Here is a 26,664-nt window from a genome sequence, read left to right on the forward strand (position 1 = left end):
GAGGATTTGAAAGTTTTTTGTGTGGTTTGTGGAGTTTCTTCATGACCTTATCTTGTGTCAGTGTGGACACATTTTAGTTTGGTGACTTTTTAATTTAATATAGTTTAGAATTGCCACCCATATGCTTAATGTCTATGACAGACACAATGCATACTTTGGCTGGTTCCGCTGCATATAGAAACAGGTGAGGTTTGGTTCTGCTCTACATGAGACATTAAAAAGAGGGACAGAGCTGGAGCATCAGCATTCTTTCCTGCTAGTTACTGCTTTCTCCTATTAGTGGTACTGGCCTCTTCCTGTTGCCTACTGGTCTAGCAATAATGATATCTAACATTGACTATTTCTCACCTGGTGTGGGCTATTTTTGTGAGCACAAGTCCAGGTATATTTTCACTTATTTAATTAATTATTATGGGATTTCTAAAAAGAAATGATCTCAAAAACACAGTTAAAAAGAACACATGGTGATGCAGCATATGGCATCAAACTTTTATCCACATGAACCTAAGAAGACTGCGCCACTCATAAGTAGCACAGCCACAACCGAGTTAATAACTATGTCATCTCAGTCCAGGCTCAATAAACCCTTTCCAATACACCATCCCTCAACATCATGTATTGGGAGAGAAGAATTGTAATTAAAGTAAGAAACTTCTAAAGTATCTAAAATAGCTTTTCTATCAAACTTAATGCCACAATACTTTAGAAGTTTATTACAATTGCTTTACACCACTGGGAAAACAGTGGATTCCAAACATCTCTCCAATAGTACAAAGCACCCATTTCTAGCTCTGCTGGCTCATGAGATATTTGGATCTTAGACATGTCATTGGTTCAGGACTTAATATTGCTTGTCCTGCATATCAAACCCATGTACTCTGGTGGAATTCCACATCTGGGAAGAAGGAAATCTTGGGAGGGCAGATTTTTTTTGTAAATTAGCAGCTTTTTGAAGCTGCTCATAATTTTGGAATGCTTGAAATAATCACAGCAGAGATAGATTAACAGAATTCAAGTGAAGTAATCAAAGTTTTAAGGTTATAATAAGATAAAATAAAATTAATAATATGGTTTTGCACTCTTCTTTGTGCTTACCACCATCTCTACAGTCTATGTAGTACTGTAAACATGCTGCTATAAAAATTTAAGCTTTTAGTTTTCATAGCAGATGCTGTATACCTGGCAGACCTGATATTCCTGATGTCCCATCAAGCCCTGCTGATCCTTGTATACCTTTATCTCCTCTTTCTCCTTTCAGACCTATTCTTCCTGGAAATCCTATAGCAGCAATTGTATGGAATAAAATTAAAAACAGTATCTCATAATATCATTAAATCATCTCTTAAAAGCAGCAGAAAAGGAAAAATGGAGCCTGAAGTGATTAATTTGGAGTTATCCTCTTACAAGCAAACACATTACAAAATACAAGGGTCCTCTGTTAAAGTTTCCAGTATTTCTCATATGGAATTAAAAAAGAGAGTATCTGAACATCTATAACACCACAAGCCTGATCGTAAAGGTTAAGTGTATGCAGCTTGTGTACATATATGTGCATGGCGCTAGCAAATACCAGCGTACCTCTGCAAATCAGGTATTTGTGAGCTCATTCCATCTGTTGCTCACAAATACCTAATGGGTGGGCATATATAAGTCTTTGCGTGCATGGGTTATTAAATGTTTTCAAATACATGCATATCAAAAGCACATGACTAAACTTCATACACTACTGACATGACAGCATATCACACCTGATATGACATCACATGGATATTACTTTTTAGGAATATGGATTGTAATAAGTAATTTAAAAGAGAAAATAGGTGGGGAAGCCAAAGTTCAAGGGCTTTAGCCTCAGGCAGGGGGCTGTAACCTGAACCCCACATCCAGGACTGAAGCCCTCTGGCTCCAACTTTGGCCCTGGGTGGTGGGGCTTGGGCTTGGGCTTGGGCTTTGGCCCTGGGCCCCAGCAAATCTAAATCAGTCCTGGCAACCCACAAGCTGTGGGTCGCCAGGCTGTTTGAATTGTAATTTGGATGATCTGTCTCTAATTGTTTTCAAATTAAATAGAAAAAGAGACGTACCTTTTGATCCTGGTTCTCCTTTATCCCCAGGATTCCCTGTGGTCTCTAATGGCCCAGGAAATCCTTTATCACCTGGTTCACCCTTTGCCCCTAAAAACCCTTTTCTTCCCTTCAGTCCTGGAAGGCCAGGAGATCCTGCAAAGCAATATAATGAAATATGCGGAGAAAATATGAGTAGCAGATAATAAATGGAAAAGGAACAAAAATATACTACTGTTTTCAAGAATGATTGTATGTGACTACGCTAAAGAGGTGGAAGAACCAGCTTCTTAAAAACAGCAGTCTTCAACAAGACTTCTTTTTTCACCCTCAGCTGAGAAGACAATGGCAACTTGGTTTCTTCCATTCCCACTATTACAAGGAAATAGCAGGATGCCAGAGGCCTGATCATTCCATCATGTGAAATTCCCATTGGTTTTAATCGGAGTTGCCTGTGCACAAGTGTTTGGCTAACCAAATGATGTTATTTAGATCATTATTTAACCAAATAATGGATTCATGGTGAATTGTTTAATGAGATTGCTGAGGTGAAATTAGCATGCCCACATCAGAAATAATTCACAAATTGTGTAAATTAAAAAACTCTCATATGAAGAGAGATTGAAAAGATTGGGATGGTTTATTTTAGGAAGAAGATGAATAAAAGGGACTTGATAACAGTATTTTTAAAAGTTGATGGTCTAGAGAAGGTAGGTGAGGAACTTCTGTTCTCCTCATCTCATAACACAAAACAAGAGGACATTCAATGAAATTAAAAGGTTTCAAATTCAAAACTGATAGAAGGAAATACTTTTTCATCCAATTTATAAGTGGACTGTGGAATTTGTTAAGGCCAAGAATTTAGCAAGATTCAAAGACTGGACATTTATCTACTTAAGAAGGCATAGGTGGGTGCTCCAACCCAGGAGCACCCACAAAAAAACATTAGTGGGTGCTTAGCACCCACTGGCAGCCAGCTCTTCCCCCTTGAGTGCCTTCTACCCACTGGCACCCTGCCAATCAACTCCTCCGCCTCCATCCCAGATGTTTTGTGGCACACAGGAGGTGCTGGGGGTAAGGAGAGGAGCTGGGACAGGGCACAGTTGGAGGAGGGGGTGGAACTGGGTGGGAAGAGGTGGAGTGGGGACAGGAAGGCTGGGGGCAGGGTGGGAAGAGGTGAGGCAGGGGGTTTCAGGGAAGGGGTGGAGTGCAGGCAGGGCCTGGGGAAGAGTGGAGGCAGGAAAAGGTTGGGGTGGAGGTTTGGGGGAAGGAGTAGAATGGTGATGGGGCCTGGGGCAGAGTGGGGGTTGAGCACCCCCGGCGCAAGGAGGAAGCCAGCGCCTGTGTAACAAAGATATTCAGAGTTATAATAGTTAATGCTAAGAAAAAGCATTCTGGAAGGAATAAAAATATCACATTTCAAGTTTTAATTAATCTCTAACTATTAGGGATAAGGATTACACCTTCCTGGGGGCAGATTATATCACATTTACCTAGTCTGGGGTTTCTTGCATCTTCTGAAACATATGATTCAAGCTAGTATGGGTGACAAGATCCTGGATTAAACAGACCACATGTCTGATCTACTACGGCAATTCCTATGTTCCTAAATAATTAGATACGGTAAATATTATAGCAACTCACCTCTGTTTCCTGGAATGCCTGGGTGTCCAAAGACACCAGGAGGTCCAGGAATTCCTAAATTGCCCATTATACCTCGTTCTCCTCTTTGGCCTGGGGAAATGGAGAAATATAAAGCATGTTTCTGAAGTGTTTGATTAGTAAAGTGTTCCCAGAACATTAGTTTTGAAAAATAAATGTTTGTAAATATGTACGTATGTATGTTTGTGACTAAGTACTTATAGTGATATGTAAATACCTAACTATGTAATCACTTTCTCTTTTATTCTTAATCACTTTCTCATTTACTTAGCATTCTTTAGGGACCAGTCTTGCAACCCTAAGAAATGTGAGTAGTCCGTACATGTATAATATCCCCAAATGTTACTCATGTGAGTAAGGATTGCAGCATCTGACCCTTGGGTTTTTTTAAGACTATATTTAATGAGATTATCTGCAGTCACATTATATTTCTATAATTAATTTTATGGGTTGTATTTTACAAAAGATATGCATAATATATTTGGCATTGAAAATGAAGTATTTAGTCTGGCTGTAAATAAGAAGCAGTGCACACTTGACTTCTTCCTTTCTCCTCACAAACCTTAAAACCATTAAGAACATATTCCTTAACAACCATGGTGATGCCCATTCCAAGAAACAGGGGAAGCTCTGGTTAACCCTTGGAGGGAGACAGATTCTAATCTCAGTTATGTCTTTATAAATCCATGCATCAGATCCAGTATTTGAACACATTAAAGTAAGCAGATGAATAATGGATTTCCTTTCACTGTACTGAAATTAAGATAAAATAAGGAAGATGGCATTTACAGGAGTAAATTTTACAAGGCAAAGAGGGCCTCTACCAGAGCAGAAGTCAGAAGGAAGGACATATACTAGATGAAAAGCTAAACAGATAGGGAGAATTTATGTAAAGCAGAAACTGTTTCTTGTACAGAGGGATGCGCCAGCAGAAAGTTAGGCTTGGCAGCATCAATATTTCAATAATTAGCAGCATACTGAATTTACAGACTGCACGAGAAGTTTTGGATTACTTCCTGGGAAGATGGAGGAACATAGTGAATAGGAGGATCCTGGAACATCCTCTTGGCCAAGAAGCACTGTATTGGAGCCTCCAGACATTTTGTACCAAGGACTGCTGATCAGTCTAGGCAGAACACACTCATTTGTTTTCTGTAGAAATCACAACACCATCCAGAACCATAGCTCTCAGAGTAGCTCTGTCTGTACTGGGAGGAACCATTCTTCTGTTTCTATGTGAAAGAAAATGATAGACAAGTTATAACAAAGGGTGGTATAAACATGCGTCTGGAAAATCCTTACCTGGTGTACCTGGTATTCCTGGTCTGCCAGGTTGACCCTTGAGACCAGGTGATCCTGTGTCTCCCTGGTGACCTGGCAATCCAGGCAGCCCAAATTGTCCAGGGAATCCTGGGACACCCAAGCCTGGAATACTGGGGTCTCCTTTTGATCCTAGTACACCTCTTTCTCCTAAGAAAACAAATACATGGAATACAGTAAATACCACACCAGACTGGGCCCTGTAGTCATGCCTGTGAAACTTGGCTGGCGCAGAGGCATGGCAAGTGGCCAGCAGAACAGCTGGTGGAGAGGGCCAGAGCAGAGCTCTGTTGGGGCAATGAGCAAGTGGAAAAGGACACTGCCCAACTTACTTGGGGGTGGATCTTTTGTTCATGGTTTGTGTTTATGAACCCTAGTTGTGGTGTTTTCCCAAATTAACGCTGAGTTAATTCCCTCCTTTTATTAAAAGTTTTTGCAACATTCCAACTCTGTGCTTGCGAGAGGAGAAGTATTGCCTCTTAGAGGAGCCCAGGGGGTGGTGTGTAATTGTCCCAGGTCACTGGCTGGGGGCTCGAGCCAGTTTTGTGTTGTATTGTCGAAAAGGAACCCCTAGATACTGAATCTGGCCCTTGTTGCTGCTGTTTTAATTGCACTGTTAATCAATAGTAGAATACCAAGTTAAATTTATTATAAATATAGATATTTTTCTACATTTTCAAATATATTGATTTCAATTACAACACAGAATATAAAGTGTAGAGTGCTCATTTTATATTATTATTTTTGATTACAAATATTTGCACTGTAAAAAAGATAAACAAAATAAATAGTATTTTTCAATTCACCTCACACAAGTACTGTAGTACAATACCTTTATCGTGAAAGTGCAACTCACAAATGTAGATTTTTTTTCCACATAACTGCACTCAAACACAAAATAATGTGAAACTTTACAGCCTACAAGTCCACTCAGTCCTACTTCTTGTTCAATCAATCAATAAGACAAAAAAGTTTGTTAACATTTACAGGAGATAATACTACTCACTTTTAATTTACAATGTCACCGAGAAGTGAGACTAGGCATTTGTATAGCACTGTTGTAGCTGGCGTTGCAAGATATTTGCATGCCAGATATGCTGAACATTCATATGCCCCTTCATGCTTCAACTTGTAGATTTTTTTTAAAGTGCACATATTTATAATAAAAATAATATAAAGTGACTACTGTACACTTTGTATTCTGTGTTGTAATTAAAATCAATATATTTGAAAATGTTGGAAAAAACATCAAAAATATATATATAATTTAAATTGGTATTCTCTTATTGTTTACTAGTGGGATTAAAACTGATTAACCTGAACTATTTTTTAAAATCTCACAATTAATTAGGATTATTTTTTTAATTGTTTGACAGCCCTAAAAAGTTATATATTAAAAATCTTTTGAGGTCACCTTTAAAAGGTACAGAAGAAGAGGACACATCTGCATTGCTACTTTGCCACACTGGTTCCTTTAGGAAGGGAGGTATTCTGCAATAAATGTAGCCTGGACATAGGTGACAAACCCATGGATCTGGTTTCCCCCTAGCAGGACTCTTTTTCTCTGCCACTTCTGGCCCCAACTCCCACTCTGGACAATGATATTGCTTCATTTTATTTCTAGGGTCAGCTATCCACAGACCTTTCTCCATGGCACAGAGAACTATGGAAAGGGATTTGGCCCAGCAGCAGCAAATTCTATTGCTTAAAGCATTGTAATTCCCAATTAACTTCAATAAGAACATGTTTGCACAGGCTCTGTGACTCCTCACCCTAGGCATATCCCTTTCTGCCATACAAAGTTGAACTCCATCACGTGGTGGGGAGAGGGACCATGTGACATTCCTTTCCCCTCTGCATGACACTCCCTCTGATCTTCTATGTAATCTGAGCCAGTCTGCTCCTCTCTGTGTTGTGTAAGCAGCAGGAAGCATATGGCCGTATGTCACTAATATGTTAGGACTCAGCAGTGAAATGTGTGATCCCCTGGCCTACGTGAAATCTGATCAGACTCCATGCTGTTGTTAAGGTCTGCCTATGGAGATCATATTGCAGAACTGCGGCCTTTAACTGGTCTAATATTTTCTGCATGTATTATATCAAATATCCATAAGACCTTTTCACCATCATTTAGGCAACTGTAGGGTAAAAATAAAACCAAAACCCACTCAGTCAACTATATAATCAGGCAGATCTGGCAGGTATTCTGTGTATTCCTACCTTGTTGGCCTGTTAATCCACATGCACCTGGGAGACCTGGTGGACCAATAAGACAATCACCAAGCTTCCCTGGAAGTCCCTTTTCTCCGGGAGCTCCGGGACAGCCAGGTTCTCCTAAGAGAGAGAAAACATTAAATTAATTATTACTTGAATTTTTGTAGGTGGACAATAAACTTGTCCTTTCCCCCCTCTTCTCAGAGCCTCGCTTAACAAAATGGGTGTAAAGTAAAGAGTTCCTTGGCTGTTTTTTGTTAATGACAATACCTCTTGGCCCATCAGCACCGTTATGTCCTGGGAATCCTGGTAGACCTGGAAATCCTCTGTCACCTTTTACCCCTGGAAAGCCGTCTTCTCCTGGGGAACCTAATCCACCCTGTTGGCCAGGAATAATTAATCCAGGGTCTCCCTGAAACAGAGGAAAAACATAAATGCAGAATGTATATTACATTTTGTAAATCTGAAAATATGACTCTCTCTGTCCTGTCAATAGTTCATGTCTTCTGTCAAATTATTATTTCCACTCACAGGGGATCTTTCACATTTATGTCAAAGCACTGAAAATACATTTCTCCCCTCCCCACCAAACACCCCTTTACACCTCTTGCTCTTGTTTAGTATTATTCTTCTACATGAGCAGGGCTTCCCCACACAGCTGGAAGAATCATTGTTGAACAAGAGAAGTTAATCCCGTCCCTGCTCTCTGCCTCTGCAGCTCTCAGATATCCTGCTGCACCTGTACTTCAGACAACTCAAGTATTTGTCAGCTGCTTGAAATCCACTCAAGTTCTACACTTAACTTCACATTACCCAGCATTCACACTTTAGGCTAAATATACATGTAAATAATGGGCCAGCAAATCAAGCAAGCAATCTCATTTAGTACTAGCCCTGCCACTAACAGAGAATAAGAACAAGGTTCAGTACATGGGTCAGCACCATGGGTCCCGTGGATTCAGCGGCGGTTCTGCAGGTGATCTGACAGTCCCGGGCGTTCGTCATACCTGCTGCTGAATTGCCGCTGAAACCGCGGGACCAGTGGACCTCTCACGGAAATGCCACCGAAGGCTGCCTGACTGCCACCCTCACAGCGACTGGCAGCCCGCCTCCCGCGGCTTACCACCCCAGGCACGCACTTGCTGCACTGGTGTCTGGAGCTGCCCCTGGTTAGCACTCAGATACCATGCCTCAGAAATAGCCTCACCTAACATACGTCAGGGTGTTTTCTTCAAAAGGAAAATTCTATGAAAGAAAAATTCCTGACAGGAAAGTCTAACCTGCTCTTTTTGACAGGCTGACTGAACTGCTTTGGACTGGCTTTCAAATAGGCGGGTAAATTCAACCATTTATTATTAATTATTATTACCACCACCACAGAGCCTACAAGCCCAAGTCATAGCCCAGGACCCCACTGTGCTAGATGCTGTACAAACACAATAGAAAAGGGCAGTCCCTGCCCCAGAGAGCTAAATCATATACAGAAAAACTTAGTTTATATGCAATTACTGACTGTGTATTTAGACCACAAAGGCCTTTCCGAAGGCTGCCATAAACCAAAGTAAGCCCTACATTACTGCGGCAGATGGAATCTTGCTGACTAGTTCCATACCTGGACATTTTATGGCTGTATGTGTTACCTTTTTAATCTTTTACGTTCAGTTTAGGTGACTTTAAGCAATCAAACAAATAATCAGAGTAGATAGCAAAAAAGGACCAAGCAGAAAAGACAGAATGCCATTCTGATGCAAAGAAATGTGTTATATTTTCTTAAAAACAAAACCACTTTTGGGGCTTGATGATACAGCAAACAGCAAAGCCCTAAACTCACAGATGGTGTTAGTAACTGAGCTCTCATTTATCTGAAATTTTTATTACACCTGTGGCCTCTGACCTTGTTTTTCTTTTTAAGGTCCTGATTCAGGAGAGCACTTAAGCATATGAGAGATATTTGTGCTTAAGTCCCATTTACCTGAGTGGGATAATCATAAGCATGTGTTTAATTGCTGTTCCCGAACAGTGATGCTTTCAGGAATTGCAGCCTTGTAGATAGTTTTCACAGTTAGAAACCAAATTCTGTGCTCCTTAGACCTCTCATTTGCTTAATTTGTTTGGAAAAATGCTTGCTGACAAGCAGCCCCGATTAAGCTTGGGTTGCTTCTAATCAAACCTTCTCTCCTGGGTATCCAGGCTGTCCAGGCGAGCCTGGTTCTCCTGCCTTTCCTGGCAAACCTGGTGATCCTTTAGACCCTCGAAGGCCTTTATATCCTGCAAAGCAAACCAAATGGCAGATGAAAACACCCTGCTTATCCATCTATTTTGCTGAATAAGCACATAGAGATTTTTACTTTCTTGTTCGTGAGGCTCTGACTTTTGTAAGTACTAGCGTAAGTTACGTGAATTGCTGGCAGCATTCTGACCCCTGAGTCGAATTAGCACCCACTATAACCTGTTCACCTTGGTATTCATTCAAACATTGATTGTCACACTGCCTAGTTTTAGAGCTCATTTAATTAGCTCTCTTTTAGTTGCCTTTACAAGTCGATTTGATGCTAGGTAGAGAACTTGAGTTATTTTGCCCATTTTCCGTTTGCACTCGTCCAATTTTAAATGGGGCATTTCTATGGTCAATTTCTTGGTCATTCACTACAGAAAGTGCACACTTATGATTTAGTATCAATGCTCTGAATGGGTTTTCTTTAACTATGAGGGGGGAACACAAAGGGCCAAGGGCATCTAATATTTCTGGAATGGTATCTGGAGATATTTTAGAAGTGGAGCTTACATTTGCATGGAGGAGGACTAAATTCATGGTAATCAAAACACCTTCTATTCCCTTTACCAAGAGAGCTGGTATGGCATGAACACAACTATATACCTTTTAACTAAAGTACAGGTACTTACAAAGGCCCTATCACTGTAATATGTAAGTACCTCTGTGATACAATAGTATTAGCCACCATAGAATCAGAAATTAGGGTTGGAAGAGACCTCGAAGTTCATCTAGTGCAATCCCCTGCTCAAAGCAGGACCAACACCAACTAAATCATCCCAGCTAGGGCTTTTTCAAGCCAGGCCTTAAAAACCTCTAAGGATGGAGATTCCAGCACCTCCCTCGGTATTCCATTCCAGTGCTACAGCACCCTCCTAGTGAAATAGTGTTTCCTAATATCCAGCCTAGACCTCCCCCACTGCAACTGGAAATCACTGCTTGTTCTGTCTTTTACCACCCCTGAGAGCAGCCTAGCTCCATCCTCTTTGGAACCACCCTTCAGGTAGTTGAAGGCTGCTATCAAATCCCCCCTCACTCTTCTCTTCTGCAGACTAAACAAGCCCAGTTCCCTCAGCCTCTCCTCGTAAGTCATGTGCCCCTGCTCTCTAATAATTTTCGTTGCCCTCTGCGGGACTCTCTCCAATTTGTCCACATCCCTTCGGTAGCGGGGGTACCAAAACTGGATGCAATACTCCAGGTATAGCCTCACCAGTGCTGAATAGAGGGGAATAATCACTGTCCTCGATCTGCTGGCAATGCTCCTACTAATACAGCCTAATATGCCACTGGCCTTCTTGGCAACAAGGGCACACAGCTAACTCATATCCAACTTCTCGTCCACTATAATCCCCAGGTCCTTTTCTGCCGAGTATCTAAGCGCTACACAGAGAAATTAGATCTGTGTGGCAAGTGTTTTAGTCTCCCTCTCCTTACAGGAAGTTTTATATTATATGTTTGGTGTGTCTCCATATGCATATTCAAGATGTTATAGTAAGGCAAATTGTTCAGCTAAATCCTTGTGCACATCTTTCCAAACATACTCCATTTTTTCAGTTCTGATGCCTGACTTTTGGAAAATAGATAAAAATATTATTTTATATTTGCAATGTATATATACTTTAATGTAGACAACCATATGAGTACTGTAATATAGACCTTTTCAAGAGAGTTATTTGCCTGAACTGTGTATGGGTTAAAATAGTTTTTTTTTTTGGTCAGTTTCTCAAATGATTTTATTCTCCAAAACAACTAAAAAAGAATTATAAAAAATTGTAAAGGAGCATTCTACCTTTTGGACCAGGATTGCCAGGAAATCCAGTCCCTGAAAATCCTGGAGCACCATCAGACCCAGGTAATCCTAAATCACCACGTTGTCCTCTAGATCCAACATTACCTTCCAGAAGAAAACAAACAAACAAACTCTCAGATATTTTCCATAGATCTGCATTTAGCAATTGGGTGTTTGCCACCTTAACATACCCCATAATAATGTCGTAGACAATTGGTTTATTAGAACTCAGACACCATTTCTACTCCTCACTCTAACACTTTCTTCTAAGTGAGTTTTTTCTAGATAAAATGCTAAACGTCAATCACAGGGGCATGAGTCTGCAAGTCAGGCACATGCAATGCCTTCTGTATGTGCACAGGTCTGGGATGCATCTGTGTAGCTATGTGCATGTACAAATCTTCAACTTGCATGTTCTTACTGACCACATATGAACATGCATTGTGTGCGTATGTGTGTGTGTGCAGGGGGGGGAGATGAGAGAGGCAGGCAGCATAGCTCTATGCCAACCGAGGATTCCCCTATGCTGTTTAGGGGCTTCTTTAACGTCCCTTTGTACCATGGGAGCAATGTAAAGGGGCTTTAAGATGGACAAGAATCTGGACCCACAGTCTTTGAAATCATTTTATGTAACCTATAAAGCATAACATTTTACAAAAAAGTAACAGTGGACCAAAACCCCCAGCAACAATATAGAACTATGTTACAAAACAAACACTTAAAATAAAAAGAAGTTAGAAGCTTTGTTACAAATCTGTTCTTTTCAGCAAGCTCAGAAACAGTAGGTGAGGTTCTGTGCTATGCTTCTTTACGGTATAGCACAGGACTCCCAGTACAGGGCATGGGGGCAGAGGGAAAGGGGGTTGGCCAAAGGTGGCTCAATTACTGCCTTCAATTACTGCTTTCTCTGGGGGTGGGAGCAGCCTCAGTGTAATTCAGACAGTGTTGGGAACCAATCTAAATTATAGCAGTCTCCCCAGGCTGCCTTATGAATGGCAACACTGCCCAGAATCTCCACAGCACTGTGTTCCAGACACCCTCCCAGAATGATGGTCTTGACCCCACCTACGCCCTCTACACCAGGGCTTGCAACGGGATCCTCAGAAGGCAATCTTATGGCTATCTCTACAGTGCCAGTGCTGAGGGAATTCACTCAGCTGGACCCACAACTTTTAGGGTACCTGTACACTCCTTTGGCCCTTTCACCAAGCATAAAGAAGCCAGACTGGGGGTTAGAATTTCATGCAGAATCTTTCTGATGTGCTTAGTTTTATTGCATCTAACCTAGAAGATGCTCTCACCCATTGCTCCTGGGGGTCCTGGTAAACCTTCTGGCCCCCGAGGTCCTGGTGATCCAGGTATTGTATTTACTGCACTAAGTTCTCCTTTTGGACCTTCAGAAAGTATATATAACAAAAGGTTAAGAAAGTTTGTGGAGATATAGTGTGTGCTCTTGTGCTTTTTAAAACAATAATCATGGAAAATTCTGTTCAGTTAAAAAATACTGTGTTGCAGAGTTTCTAAAGCTTAGAAGCTCCAACAAGCCCATAGAAATGGGCTACATAACAATTAAAGAGATAGCATTTTACTGCCAACAAAAAATCTCCTAGACGCTTCTTCAGATATTAGAAAGTACGGAGTTGTGCACCAGGGGGACACAGCAAAGGAAGCACGCAAGCAATAGGACAGCTTACAGATACTTAATCCTCAGATCTATTCCAAAAAGATCTAACTGTTTCTCTGGCTGCATTGATTCTGAAACCTACAGGAATAATTCCCAGGTTTGTCTTGGAGATTTCAAGCCAATGAATAAGAGTTATCATCAGCATGGATGTTGAAGTCCACCAGGACAATAAATATTGAAAAAGCCAATGCAAGACCAAAAGAGACTCATTTAGACTGGGTAAGACTCATGATGTGCTAGTCTGTTCATTACAAGGATTCTCAAATGTATCTTATCCCCAGGATCAACAACCAAATTGATACTATCAAATAATTTCATTTCTGGGAGGGGAAACCTATGCCTGATAGAGTCAAAGTGTCTTCTGGACATCAACTAGCTGTCCATTAAATCTTTTTACTGCTAGGGTCCTGGGAGTTTAGTGTCTATTAACTTATCTCAGAAATGTTGACTATCTTTCTATTGTAAATTACTTTGTATCCTTCCAAATCACATCACTTGCCACCATACAGGTCAGTTCATCAGTGTGTTTAAATGAAAGTCAAACACTTTAGAAAGCGAAGCTAGCGATAAGATATTAAGTTACAAACCAATTGCTCCAGGCAATCCAGGCAATCCAGATACTCCCTTAGCACCTTTGGGACCTATCATTCCTTGTGGTCCATATCCTGGTGGTCCAGTGAGCCCCATTTCTCCAGAAAGACCTGGGTTACCAGGCAATCCTGATAACCCTCTGTCCCCTTTCGAACCATCCAGTCCCTATTAATAATTAGACATATTTGCATAATGTGCATTGCTTATTTTTCCCTGTTAGTTCCAGCAGCAACAAATTTTGATACATTGGACTGATTATGATCTCACACTATTTAACAAAAGAGTAACTCCATCATCTTAATCAAAGTACTCCTGACTTACATAGCGTGAGACACAACATTGTCTGTTTATTGTATTCTTATCTAATCCTGTGCCTTTGTGAGATCCTAAAAGAAAATGCAGTAGTACTGTAAGAATACAGGAGGTATTTGCCCATTCTGGGACACTGCCTTCTGATCCTCCCAGGGAACCTACTTCTTCCAATCCAAATTCTTAGAGACATTCCAGCAGCGAAAATTAATGAATAGGACCTTTCATGCTCCAATTTATGTGTATGTAACAGAGACCATAAAAATGATTTGATCAATGCTTCGATTTGATTAAATTTGCCTATTTATAATGGAAGCTGCCCACACAATTCCATGCAAATTGCAAATGAGTAAGTGCAATCAAAGCTTTACCACTTTGCCACCATTTTAAGCCACACAGAAAACACTAAACAAACATTATATAAAACATTAGTCAAAAATAAAAATTTCTGTCCTATGGGAAATTCTGGTATTTTAATATTTTTGTCCAAATTGGGATGAAAAGGTGAAATATCAACATTTTTTGCAGAACAAAAAGTGCTGAAAAAGTTTGCTTCTCCTACCGTTGTAGCTACAGAGCAATCAGCGTCAATGCCTGGATATCTTTTGTAATGTATACATTTTAAGACCAGAGGGGACTGTTTGATTATCTCATCTAAACTCCTGCGAAACACACCATAGAATATTACCCAGTAACTCCTGCATCAAGACTATATCCTGTGGTGGAGTTAGAGCAGAGGTTCTCAATCTTTTTCTTTCTGAGGCCCACTCAACATGCTATAAAATCTCCATGGCCTACCTGGGCCACAATAACTGGTTTTCTGAATATAGAAGTCAGGGCTGACATTGGGGGATAGTAAGAAGGGCAATTGTCAAGGGGCCCTGCAAAGCTACATTGCTCAGGCTTTCGCTTCAGCGCTGGGTAGTGGGGCTCAGGGCCCCAGGCATCAGCCCCATGTGGTGGGACTTTGGCTTTCTGCCTTGGACCCAAGTGAGTCTAATGCTGGCCCTGCTTGGCAGACCCCTTGAAACCTGCTTGCTGCCCCCTAGGGGTCCCTGGACCCCTTGTTCAAAACCACTGGGTTAGAGCATGTTTAAGTTTACTTAGCTATCTTTACAGATGTTACAGTGTTTTAGTTCTAATGAATAGGGCTGTGAAATGTATAATTATTTACTTAGTTTTCTATTACTTCTAAAATAATTGAAAATAATGTATACCAACCCGTTCGCCTTTAGAACCTTTTGAGCCTTTTGAACCCTGTTTTTTGTGCAATCCATCTGAACCTTTCTTCCCTGGATTTCCTCTGATCCCTGGATCTCCTCTGTTTCCTTTTTGCCCTTCTGGACACACATATCCCAGTTCACCATTTGGCCCTTTCAGTCCTTGATCTCCTGGAAAACCTGGAAGTCCCTAGGACACAGCAGTTAAGAATTTCCATGTTAGATTTATGTCAAGTAGTTTTTTTGTATCAGCACTAAATGACTAAGTTTCTTTCTTTCCTAGGCAATTCTTCAGAGGGTCCCAGGATTTTAACTGAATTTTGTCTTCACTAATTTCACTAGTCAAATAAGAGTTATTATTTTCATTTGCTTGTTGTCCCTGAGGCTGATAATTTAAGTTAGGGGGTCATATCCTTGGCCCTGCTCCTTCCCCTTTGCACTGCTTTGGTGGTGGAAAGGGATCACAGAAAGATGGCTTAAACCACTAAGGGTATGTCTACACTACCCACTGGATCAGCAGGCAGCTATCAATCCAGCGGAGATCGATTTATCGCATCTAGACGCGATAAATCATTCCCCAATCCCTCTCCCATCGACACCTGTACTCCAGCGCTGCGAGAGGCGCAGGCACAGTCGACGGGGGAGTGGCAGCAGTTGATTCACCACGGAGAAGACACCACAGTAAGTCGATCTAAGTAGGTCGACTTCAGCTACAATATTCACATAACTGAAATTGCTTAACTTAGATCGATTGCCCCGCCCGGTAGACCAGGGCTAAGATGGGAATTTCCTGTTGCATGCTAATGCTGACACAGATGGCTCTATGTCACCCACTATGGGTCCCCCAGCGTAGGGGACATTTGGGGACTGGAGCACACTGTACTCTGGTGATCCTGGGCTGGCGAACTGATGATTGTAAGCAATTTGGGACAGAGATGATCAATTTGTTCTGTGTTATACTTAGGTCCCTACCAAATTCATGGTCCATTTTGGTCGATTTCATGGTAATAGGGTTTTAAAAATTGTCAGTTTCATGATTTCATGGTGTTGTAATTGTTGGGGTCCTGACCCAAAATGGAGTTGGGGGGGGGCTGGAAGGTTATTGTGGGGGGCAGGGGGGGTTGATACTGTTACCCTTACTTCTGTGCTGCCTTCAGAGCTTGGCAGCTGGAAAGTGGTGGCTGCTGTTTGGGAGCCCAGCTATGAAGGCAGAGTTGCTGCCAGCAGCAGTACAGAAGTAAGGATGGCATGGTATTGTATTGCCAATCTTACTTCTGTACTGCTGCAGCCAGGGTGCTGCCTTTAGTGCTGAGCGCACGGCCAACAGCTGCTGCTCTCAGCCACCCAGCTCTGAAGGCAGCACAGAAGTAAGCATGGCAATACCCTTACCCCACTACAATAACCTTGTGACCCCCTGCAACTCCCTTTTGGGTCAGGGCCCCCAATTTGAGAAATGGTGGTCTCCCTGGTGAAATCTGTATGATATAGGGTAAAAGTACACAAAAGACCAGATGTCATCGGAGGAGACCAGATTTCATGGTCCGTGGTGCATTTTTCATGGCTGTGAATTTGGTAGGGCCCTAGTTATACTGAGTCCAGCAAAGGGAGTGCTGATCTATGATTGGGGCTCCTGGGCACTACTGTAATATGTACAATAATAAAATAATACTAATTAATTAATTAATAGGGAGCCACTACTGCTGGTGCAAGTTAAAGCAGACACAAGGCAGATCCCTTGAAGATGCTTTGAAGGAATCTTTGTCTCTTGCCCCAGCCAATGGAGCTAGGGTTTTACACCCTCTGAAAGGGCAGCATAAAGTTAGCTTCTCCTGCACTTTCTGGGGTTTGAGGAGCCACTGTGCCTGCTTGAGGGAACAAAGCATCCCAGAATTCCTAAGAATCAGAGCTGCCCTTAGCATTTTGGGGTGAGCCAGTCAAACATTTCCAGTGCTTTGTAGGGGAAATGGAACCCCATGGCCTGCACTGGGTCTAGGGATAATCACCAGCATTAAGAACAGGTTTATACCAAGAACAATAATCTGAATAAATATGTGGTTTGGAGTGCATGCAGTGAATTTTAACATACACACAACACTTTAAGCACATTAACTAATTAGTCTCCACAACCACCTTTGACTGTGAGATAGGTATTATTGTCATTACCATCTTTATTTCATAGCTGAGGACACTAAGATAGAGAGATTTGACTAAGATGATAGAGGAAGTCAGGGTCAAGCCTAAATTTGAACACAGGAGGATCTTGCTCTTAGTTCCCTTTAAAATTCAATAGGTCATGCTGCCTCTGAGATTACCTAGATAAGTCATTATAGCCTCTGGTAATGGGTTTCAGGAGATGGCCTATAGGTGATCATCTGGGAGAGGACCATATAACAGACATAGTACCATGAGTGACAATGGGCAGCACTGCTCCTATAAACATGCACTGATCTGGAGAACTTCTAAAAATCAAAGGATTTTTAGAAAATATCTAAAATACAGTGAGCATGTATTTCCTGAAGCTCAATGGCCAGACCAGGCACTGTAGTATTCATGGTGATGTGTATTTCCTTGTGATATTCAGGAAAAATGTATGTAACACTTTTCACCCTACTGATTGGTTTACACTGGTTCATATTTTTGAGTATATCTTTACAAGGAAAAAAGCTAAAGCACATTTTTCCACATCCTTCCCCATTTTTTAATTAAAACTGAAATTAACCCTAATTCTAGACTCTGAAAGTACCACCTTCCTGGAACCATGAAGCTAAAATAGTAACAGTATATCCTGCATATGGCAATACAGCTAGACACCACAATTCTCAGCCCACGAAAATTCAATATTGCAACTGAAAGATCCATTTAACTTAAATCTTACTTGAGGACCTGAAGGCCCTTGTGCCCCTGGAGAACCTCGAGATCCTTTGGGACCACTTATTCCTTGTCCACCTGTGACAGGTGAAAGATTAAAGGAATGAAAAACTGATTTGACAGGCTCTGGTACTAACATACAATACAGAGAATTGCTGCCTTTTGGATACAACGCACATCAACAAACTGCCTTGGAAGAGATGTTGGTGAATTGCTGGCTGGTGGGTGTATGAAGAAATCCCTCTGGTATACTTGTTTTGGAATTTCTTCCTCCCCATTATTGATTTCCTAGAAAAATTACAGTACAGGCTCCCTACTAAACGTTTCCTACATAAATGTTTTCTCTGCCAGAAAAATATTTTCATGTATTGACAACTTCCCTGAGTTTCTCACTCCCTGATACTGAATTAATTCCATATACTTCCCCAGTGTTCTCAAGGAACTGAATTCCTTCAAGATGCAATACTCTTCCTCCTGGGGTAGTTTCCTTCTAATCGTTCCACTGGAGAAACTGTGTGCGTGACGGTGGTGGGCAGGGAGTTCACCCTCTGTGAGATTAAAAGGACTGGAGTTTGTCCCCCTAAATCAGCAGCTTATTCTAAGACCGAAAGACTCCATATTCAGCTCCAATCTGCAGCGCATTCATAGGATCTAAAGCCAGAAGGAACCACTGTGATCATCTAGTCTCACCTCCTGTACAGTACAGTCCACAAAGCTTCCTCAAATTAATTCCCAGAGCAGGTCTCTTAGAAAAACATCCAATCTTGATTTAAAAATTGTCAGCCATAGAGAATCCACCATGACCCTTGGTAAATTTATTTACAGCTGCCTTAAATTTACCTTCAAATCAGGTTTGTTTTTTAACCAGCAGAACCTTCTTCCTCAGTTGTGGCTTTTTGGGTATCTAGTAAAGTGGGGTGGGCAGAAATTGTATGGCGGGTCAGGTAGGGAAGGCTGGAGGAGGCTATGCCTCCCCAAACAGTGAGGTGTGGTGTGGCCTGGCCCCCGCCCCCTATCCAGCCCCTGGAACTCCCACCCCCATCCAACCCCACCCCTGACTTCCCCCCGGGACTCCCAAATCCTATCAAAACATCCCATCTCTCTGCCCCGACCATCTCCAAGGGGACGCCCGTCCCCTATCCAATCCTGCCTGCTCCCCATCCTCTGACCACCCCCAGGACCCCCACCTCTATCCAATCCCCTTTGCTCCCCACCCTCTGATCACCCTTGGGATCCCCACTCTAGCCAATCTCCCCTGCTCCCCACCCCTTGACAGGCCCCCTGGGGCCTCCCCACTCCCTATCCAATCCTCCCTGCTCTCCCCATCCCATGTTACCTGTGGGGTGAGGGAAAGGGCAGCTTCGTCGTTTCTTTGTGCATTTCCCCTGCTCATTTGGTTGCTCTACCTGGCAGTTAGGCAGGGCTCACTCCCTGTCTGGGCTTGGCTGCTGGAGACAGGGGCCAAGATTGTTGGGGCCTGAGCCCTGCTGCTGGGGACAGGGGCAGAGCAAGCCATGGCTCCCCTCTACCCCTGTCCCCAGCAGCAGGGCTCCGGCCCCTTAACTTCCCCGCTGCAACCCGCTCTCCTCCCCATCCCCACCCCCTGGAACTCTCCCTGCTCCCCACCCCTGAAGCACTAGGTCTGGTGGCGCGTACAGCTCTGCCACCTGGCCAGAGCTGAAGCCATGCTGCCCAGCCGCTGGGGGAACTTGACTGCAAGGGAGGCAGGGAAGCAGAATGGGAGAAGCCAGGGGCTAGCCTCCACCCTGCTCACTGTGCTGCCAGGGAGTTGGGATGGCTCTTCACAAGCCCATCCTGACACCACTCCCTGGCAGGAGCTCAGGTCCCTTTTTTTTTTAAAAACAAGGGAGCCAAGAAATCTGCAGAAGGTATGATTTCAACACAGATTTCCCCCAGGAGTAATACATAAGCTACCATTAACTTTTAGTTGTGTGATCAGATCCACTTTATCTATTAAGACAAGGTCTAATAAAGAATTCCCCATGTGTTGGCTGCAAAGTTTTATTAGGAAATTGTCATCCATAATGTTTATAAATTCAAAGGATGTTTTAGTACTAGCAGCATAAGACCTCCAGCATATGTCACTTAAATGGAAGTCTCCCATGATCACACAGTTTTCCCCCATAAACATTATAGATGGGTGTGTAAGGAGGCAGTCATCTTGTTTCCTCGTGTGATTTGTTGGTCTGTAGCAGACACCAATAACCCATCTTGTGCTTTATCTCTTAGGATAGTGGTTCTAACCCAGGGGTGGTGGGGGGTGGGGGGGGGGGAGTTGCAAGCAGGTTTCAGATGGTCCAAGCAGGGCCAGCATTAGAATCATTGGAGCCAGGGCAGAAAGTCAAAGCACCAATGCAAGGGGCTGAAGCCTATGGCCCTGAGCCCTGCCATCTGGGGCTGAAGCCAAAGCCTGAGCAACGTAGCTTTGAGGAGGCTCCTGTGGCATGGGGCCCTATCCCCTAACACTGGCCCTGGCTTTTATATAGAGAAAGCCAGTTGTTGTGACACAGATGGGCCATGGAGTTTTTAAAGCGGGGGGTGGTAGGCTTGGAAAGAAAAAGGTTGAGAACCACTGTGTTAGGACACTGATCTATAAGCATGAAAGTTCATTTTCTTCTGTGTTAACAGTGACTTGGAAACAGGTAATGACAGAGTGCCACTCCCTCTCCCCTTTTCCCCACACAATCCTTCCTAAATAGGTTATAACCACTGTTGTGGGAATCATCCCACCAGGTTTCAGTGAGCCCACCTAAATCAAATTTATGCTCATAAATGAACAATTCTAGTTCCTCTTGTTTGTTACCAGGCTCCTAGCATTAGTGTACAGTATAGGCAATTGAAGAAGTCTTGTTTTCATATTCTCTGGTTTCTTGATTTTGTTGTCAACATCTCAGTTTTGTGCCGAGTGCTCATATCCTTCCTCTTTTTTTTTACCTTCTCCTTTTGCTCTCCGTGTAATCCCTCCTGACTACCTTAGCCAACCTGTCCCCAAGGAGACTGGTTCCCCTCCTATGGAGATGGAGGCTATCTAAAAACTGTACAGCCTGCTCTTCCCATAGAAAGTAAACCAGTGGCCACAAAATCAAAGCCCTCCATCCTGGATATACAGTCTCTGGCCCCAAACCTCCAGTGTCAGACAGTTTTGAGTATTGATTAAAAGAAGCATCTCATTGTAATTGAGTAAATGCTGCCGGATTTGTGCAGCTAAAGATAGTGCATGAAGAAACATTGGCATTTCCCAATAACAATTTAGTAAAGCCAAGATATTTTACCAGTAACTCCTTCTTGACCATCTTGCCCAGGAGCACCAGGAAGTCCAGGTCCTCCTGATATATAACTGCATTGATTACAAGGACTTGCTTCTTCACCTGGAACAAAATTATACCTTCATTAACTGTTATAGTGGCAAATTACTTCCATGTTCAATGAATAGCTTGCATCAGGCCCACTCAACTACCTAACATATCTCCTGAGTTAAAGAGGTGCGAAAACACTGGGAATACAGCTTCATTTTAGTCATTATTCATCAATAATCAAGGATTTACAGATCCTTTTAAATACAGACTGGTTTATCTCTTGGCACCAGAGACTATAGCACTATCAGTTAAAAGACAAGATCACTCAATTACAATAGCCTGGTTTTTGTTCACTATTTTAGTATCCTGCTGAGAAACACACTGTCATTTTAAACAATAAGCAAATCCTATAAAGCAGGAGGAAGGTATGCCCAGGCCTTTAACTCCTATGCGTGGTGGTTCCACAATAGGCTGGCTGACCCTACAAGTTGTCGTCATGAGCATGTTGGAAAATACAGAGCTGCAGTAGTCCCTGTGGTGCAATCTGCAGGGGGACAGAGCGGCCCAGGCATGGGGACCTCATTTCCAGGCTCCTCTCTCACATGGCAGGAAGAGGTAAGGATTGTGGGAGTGTGTGACTCTCCCTTCCCCAGACTGTCCTGAGAGGAATTGCCCTTTGTCTCACTGGAGCAGTTATCTGGCTCCAGTATCTTGGCAGAGCAAGGGGGAACTTGGCCCTCTTGCTATTTCCAAAAAGAAGACACGGAGAAGTCCTGCTAACACAAATTAATTCATTAATTAATTTCTAATTGGTAATTCCCAAGGAGTAGCCAGAATCAGCATAATACTTTTTAATCCCTCTACAGATCTCGTTTTTTAGCTGAAAATAAATGATCAGTTCATGTCAATCACAACACAGCCCAATCCTGATCTCACACATGTGGGTGTATTGTAGAAACCCTGCTGCACTCAGTGGAGTTACACTCACATGAAAATGAGGTACAGCAGAATTGGATCCAATTATTTAGTCTGACAAATAGTAGAATGATCACATTCAGTTCTGTACTGAATCTTGACTGAATCTGACTTTTCAGCTCAGCTGTTTTCTGTAAATTACAGCAGCTTTCTTGAACATCGAACAGTTTGTTCGACAGAAAGGTTAAACGAAATTTCTGCATCTCGTTGCTCCATCTGAATCAATAGTAAATTAATTCTAGGAACATATTTACACACACACACACACACACTGCTGACCTTTCACTCCACTATCTCCTGGAGGTCCTGGAGGTCCCACACATCCGGGGTTTCCTGGAACTCCTGGTGGGTGCGTTTCAAACGTTACTTTACCTGATGATAGGATGAGTAAGACAACATTAGTTTAGCAGACTGTTCAAAGAGTTTTAGTTTTTGCAAAGAGAAAGAATGATAGACACCACCAGGATGGGTTGTAGAGGATATTCAGGCTCAAAGGAAGAACAATCATATGCTAAATACATCTGAAATCTTGGAGAAAGAACGACAAGCCCTTGTACATGGAAGTACAAGAGGAAAAATCTGGTAAAGCAGCAGAAAAATCTCATTTGATCTGGTGGACATGTTTGTGCTAATGGGGTGATGACCTTTAAAGAACACAGTTCTGTGACTCCAGACAAAGATTTTGTACTTTTATTTTGAATGAGAAGTAAATAAATTAAAGCTCCAGGTATGAAAGGGGAAACTTTGAACCCCAAATTTATGTGGCTCATGTCTCTTCATCAGCGCTGCTTTTGGCATTCTCAGCTACCTCAAAACAGAAAAGCCTTTAGAAATAGCACAATGTATTACCACCAGTAACACTTGGGCTAATACAAATTGCAAAGCCCCAATGTTTATAATACAAAGTAGGCTTTATGTGGCTTTACTATGAATTGCTACTTTGAATAAAAAATTGGTTCTGTTGCACACCCATTTGAATCCCCACTGAGTTTGCATCTTCCTCAAATTTTATAACCTGCACTTAGCTGATCACCCCATTTCTCACTTACCACCATTGCAAGGAGCTTATTCTCACACAGAATTACTGTCTCAAAGCCCACTGTAGTCAGTAAGAACTTTGCCATTGATTTCAATGGGGTTTGAATTGGGCTCTGTTGAATTTACTGTTCCAGATTTACAGAAATTTTGGAAAGGTCAACCACATAAATAGGCTTTCCTTTAACATCGCCAGAGTGTTCTTCGTGAGTATTATTTCTTACTCACTGTGTAGCAGATGTGTCACTCTTGCACAGAAAGTCCAATTCCTCTGTAATGCTGGAAAGTCCTTACATTTTTCATACAGAATCTCAGAATAATGATGGATCCCAGCACCTTGTTACATGCACTGTTTCTGTTAATAATGTATATAACGTTTGCTCTTTGGAAATCCCATTCAACCAGGCTATTCAGAGTATTCTGAAGAAGTCACTTCTCCTGAAGTGTTAAGACACTGGCCCACCTTTCTGATCTCTGTGATACCAGCCAATTCCACAGATGTTGAAATTACTCTGGATTTGTGCCAGAGTAATTGAGACCATACTGTGGCCCGTTATATACAGTCACATAAGATCTATGCTGTACCTGGCTCTCCTGGAGGACCTGGTGATCCTACAGAGCCAGGTCTGCCTGGAAACCCATGAAGTCCTGGAGACCCCACAGCATTCCTGCCAGGCTGTCCTCTCTCTCCCTTAATTCCTTTCAGTCCTGGATATCCTTGTGGGCCATTTATGCCAGGTCTCGATACACCTAACAAAAGATAAAACTGTTATTTAATTTCAAGGATCCTAGATGATCTTAAGAGTTTTTTAAAAGTGTGTTCTGTAACAAGGGAGGTGGGCCACATTAGAACTTTTGTTTCCACCATTCAAACGTGTGTTGAGTTTTGGCCATTTAGAGTATATGTACACTGCTGACTTTACATGTATCCAGGAGCGAGGATATGCACTACCCTCCCCACCCCACCTTGTCCACACTCAAAACATCTGAAACCTGCATGGGTAGATTCCAAGCTAGTTATCTTGTCCGAAGGTGTGGGTTTGTGTTCGGGTCAGCTGTAACCACCCAACTTTGCTGGTTGATGTGGCGAAGGCGTGGTAACTTGGTCTCAAATCTCACTAGCTCTCCACTCCCATGCCCACAATTCCCTGTACCCATATCTTTCTACGACACTAGAATTTTAATAAATATCTGGCAGAAGTACCGCTGGCAGCACAGTTTTACCTGGCGCAGCAAGGACAGCCCCATAAACGCTCATATTTCTAGAAGGCTGGTGGAGTATGGCATTGACCATTCTGCTGCTCAGTGCCGAAAAAGAATGAAGCACTTAAAACAGCAGTACAGGAAGGTCTGGGACTTGAACAAGGGTAAAAAATTTACAAATATTTACATTATCAATCAAAGGCAAAAAATGAGAAATTTTGTAATCTCTTTATTACACTTCAGACAAGTCACAAGCAAAATCCAAACAATCCTCAATGACCATAACTGTCCCCAGCACCAACTCCACCCCATATTACAAACACATTTCAGGAAATCTGTTTAGATGGGTTCAGTAGTGGGTGAATTGGGGCAAGCACTTACATGGTTACAAACTGAACAATCATGCAGTTACTTCAACTGCCCCATCCCAAACAGTAAACACATTCTAGGAAAACTGTTAAAATGGATTACATATTAGCACGGACTGTGACAAGCACAAACAGTAGCAATCCCAGCAAGTGCAAATCAGATCAAACTAAAATAATAAAAAGCCACTTGTGGCCAATACCAATTTTGGCATGTACCTTCATTTAAGGTTAAATCAGATTTACGAAAGACTATCAAAGTGCTCCCCAGTAGCAGCACAAGTCAGACATCATCCTCTTTCTCCCAGCAATGCCAGAATCTATCAACTCTTATTTTTCTTGCCAGTCTGGACCCAGCACCACTCTGGAGCTGGTTGCCTGCACTGGGCTTGCATACAAACAATGTCCTGAGCCTACTCCAGGTGGAAATACTTGCCTTTTACCTCACTGATATTGTGCAGAGTGCAGCAGGCCACGATTATATAAATGTCATTGAGCACACTGGCATCCAGACGTGTTGGAAGGCTGGGCACACTCCACTACCATCCTGCAGCTGCTAAGCTCGAAATTGAATTCTCTTTTCCCAGAGCCCTGACATCACTACACAGTTTCATGAGTAAGGCTACCTTTTAATCATGGGCCTTTTTAGTAAAAGTCATGGAGAGGTCACGAGCAATAAACAAAAATTCACGGCCTGTGACCTGTTCATGACTTTTACTAAAAATACCCATGACTAAATCTCAGGGGCTCTGGGGGGTTCTGAGGTGCTGCTGCTGCTCTGGCAGGCTCCAGGGTGCTCCTGTTGCTGCTGGGGGAAGGGGGCTGCTTGGGGTCCCGTGGCTGCTCTGTGGGGTGGCCCAGGGCCATGCCTGGGACTACTGCTGCTTCGGCAGCCCCTGGGGCAAGCTGCCTGGGGCTGCCTGAGCAGCGGCTCACGCAGCTGGTCCTGGGGCTGCCCCAGCTGCTCAGGCAGCCCTGGGATCAGCCGCACTGCCACTCTAGAAGCCACGTAGGTCCCGTAAATTCACGGAATCTGTGACTTCTGTGACCTCCATGACAGACTTGCAGCCTTATTCATGAGCCATGGCAGGAGTGGGTATGTGGAGTTCCCCATAATAACTATTGGCACAGATACACCTTTTATAACAATATTGTTTGTTTGGGTATAAAGTATCTGCTTCCTCCTTCAAGTACCAGTCAAATCTCCTCAGCCCCCTAGCATTGTGAACCTTTGTGGTTCACATACTCACTAGCCCCTCTTGTCGGGCAAACTATGGGGATCTGAGTGCCACTGATGGACCTAATGGAATTTGGGCGCCCCAGCATAGTTTTAGTCCCCCATCCTCTGAAAGCCAGCTATTATTTCAGAAACATTTCTTATGTCCAGCACCAGTGAGTAAACCACACCATTAATTACTTCACAAACCTCCATTCTCATAACCCCAACAGATGACTTGCCAACAACAAAGCAATTTGCTATGCACCTCTAGTTGTCTGTACCACTAAGCTGGGGTTCTCAAACTTCATTGCATCGCAGCCCCCTTCTGACAATAAAAATTACTATATAACCCCAGGAGGGGGAACTGAGGCCTGAGCCTGCCCAAGCCCCAACACCGTGTGTGGGGGACAAACGCCAAAGCCCAAACCCCACTGCTCAGAGTGGGGAGCCAAAGGAGAAGCCCAAGGGCTTAAGCCCCAGGCAGGTGATCTGTAACCTGAGTCCCTGACCCAGGACTTTTTGGCCCCAGGTGGTGGGGCTCAGGCTTCGGGCCCAGGCCCC

At 42.8% G+C, this 26,664-nt stretch overlaps 1 protein-coding gene across 1 annotated transcript in view; it reads right to left on the bottom strand.

Moving 5' to 3' along the window:
* COL4A3 (collagen type IV alpha 3 chain) overlaps positions 1-26,664 on the bottom strand; it is a 68,000-nt gene that overhangs the window by 25,798 nt on the left and 15,538 nt on the right. Inside the window, exons 13-27 of the mRNA XM_032788881.2 lie at positions 23,902-24,066; positions 22,561-22,653; positions 21,283-21,378; positions 17,997-18,067; positions 15,123-15,311; positions 13,589-13,757; positions 12,619-12,711; positions 11,318-11,422; positions 9,427-9,524; positions 7,527-7,668; positions 7,263-7,376; positions 5,025-5,192; positions 3,705-3,794; positions 2,082-2,216; positions 1,180-1,278 (exon numbers count right to left, since the gene is read on the bottom strand). Of these exons, the coding sequence (XP_032644772.2) occupies positions 1,180-1,278; positions 2,082-2,216; positions 3,705-3,794; positions 5,025-5,192; positions 7,263-7,376; positions 7,527-7,668; positions 9,427-9,524; positions 11,318-11,422; positions 12,619-12,711; positions 13,589-13,757; positions 15,123-15,311; positions 17,997-18,067; positions 21,283-21,378; positions 22,561-22,653; positions 23,902-24,066 (1,827 nt within the window). The remainder of the gene's footprint in view (positions 1-1,179; positions 1,279-2,081; positions 2,217-3,704; positions 3,795-5,024; positions 5,193-7,262; positions 7,377-7,526; positions 7,669-9,426; positions 9,525-11,317; positions 11,423-12,618; positions 12,712-13,588; positions 13,758-15,122; positions 15,312-17,996; positions 18,068-21,282; positions 21,379-22,560; positions 22,654-23,901; positions 24,067-26,664) is intronic.

This window comes from Chelonoidis abingdonii, chromosome 8, assembly GCF_003597395.2.
Source record: "Chelonoidis abingdonii isolate Lonesome George chromosome 8, CheloAbing_2.0, whole genome shotgun sequence".
Classification (NCBI taxonomy): domain Eukaryota; kingdom Metazoa; phylum Chordata; order Testudines; family Testudinidae; genus Chelonoidis; species Chelonoidis abingdonii.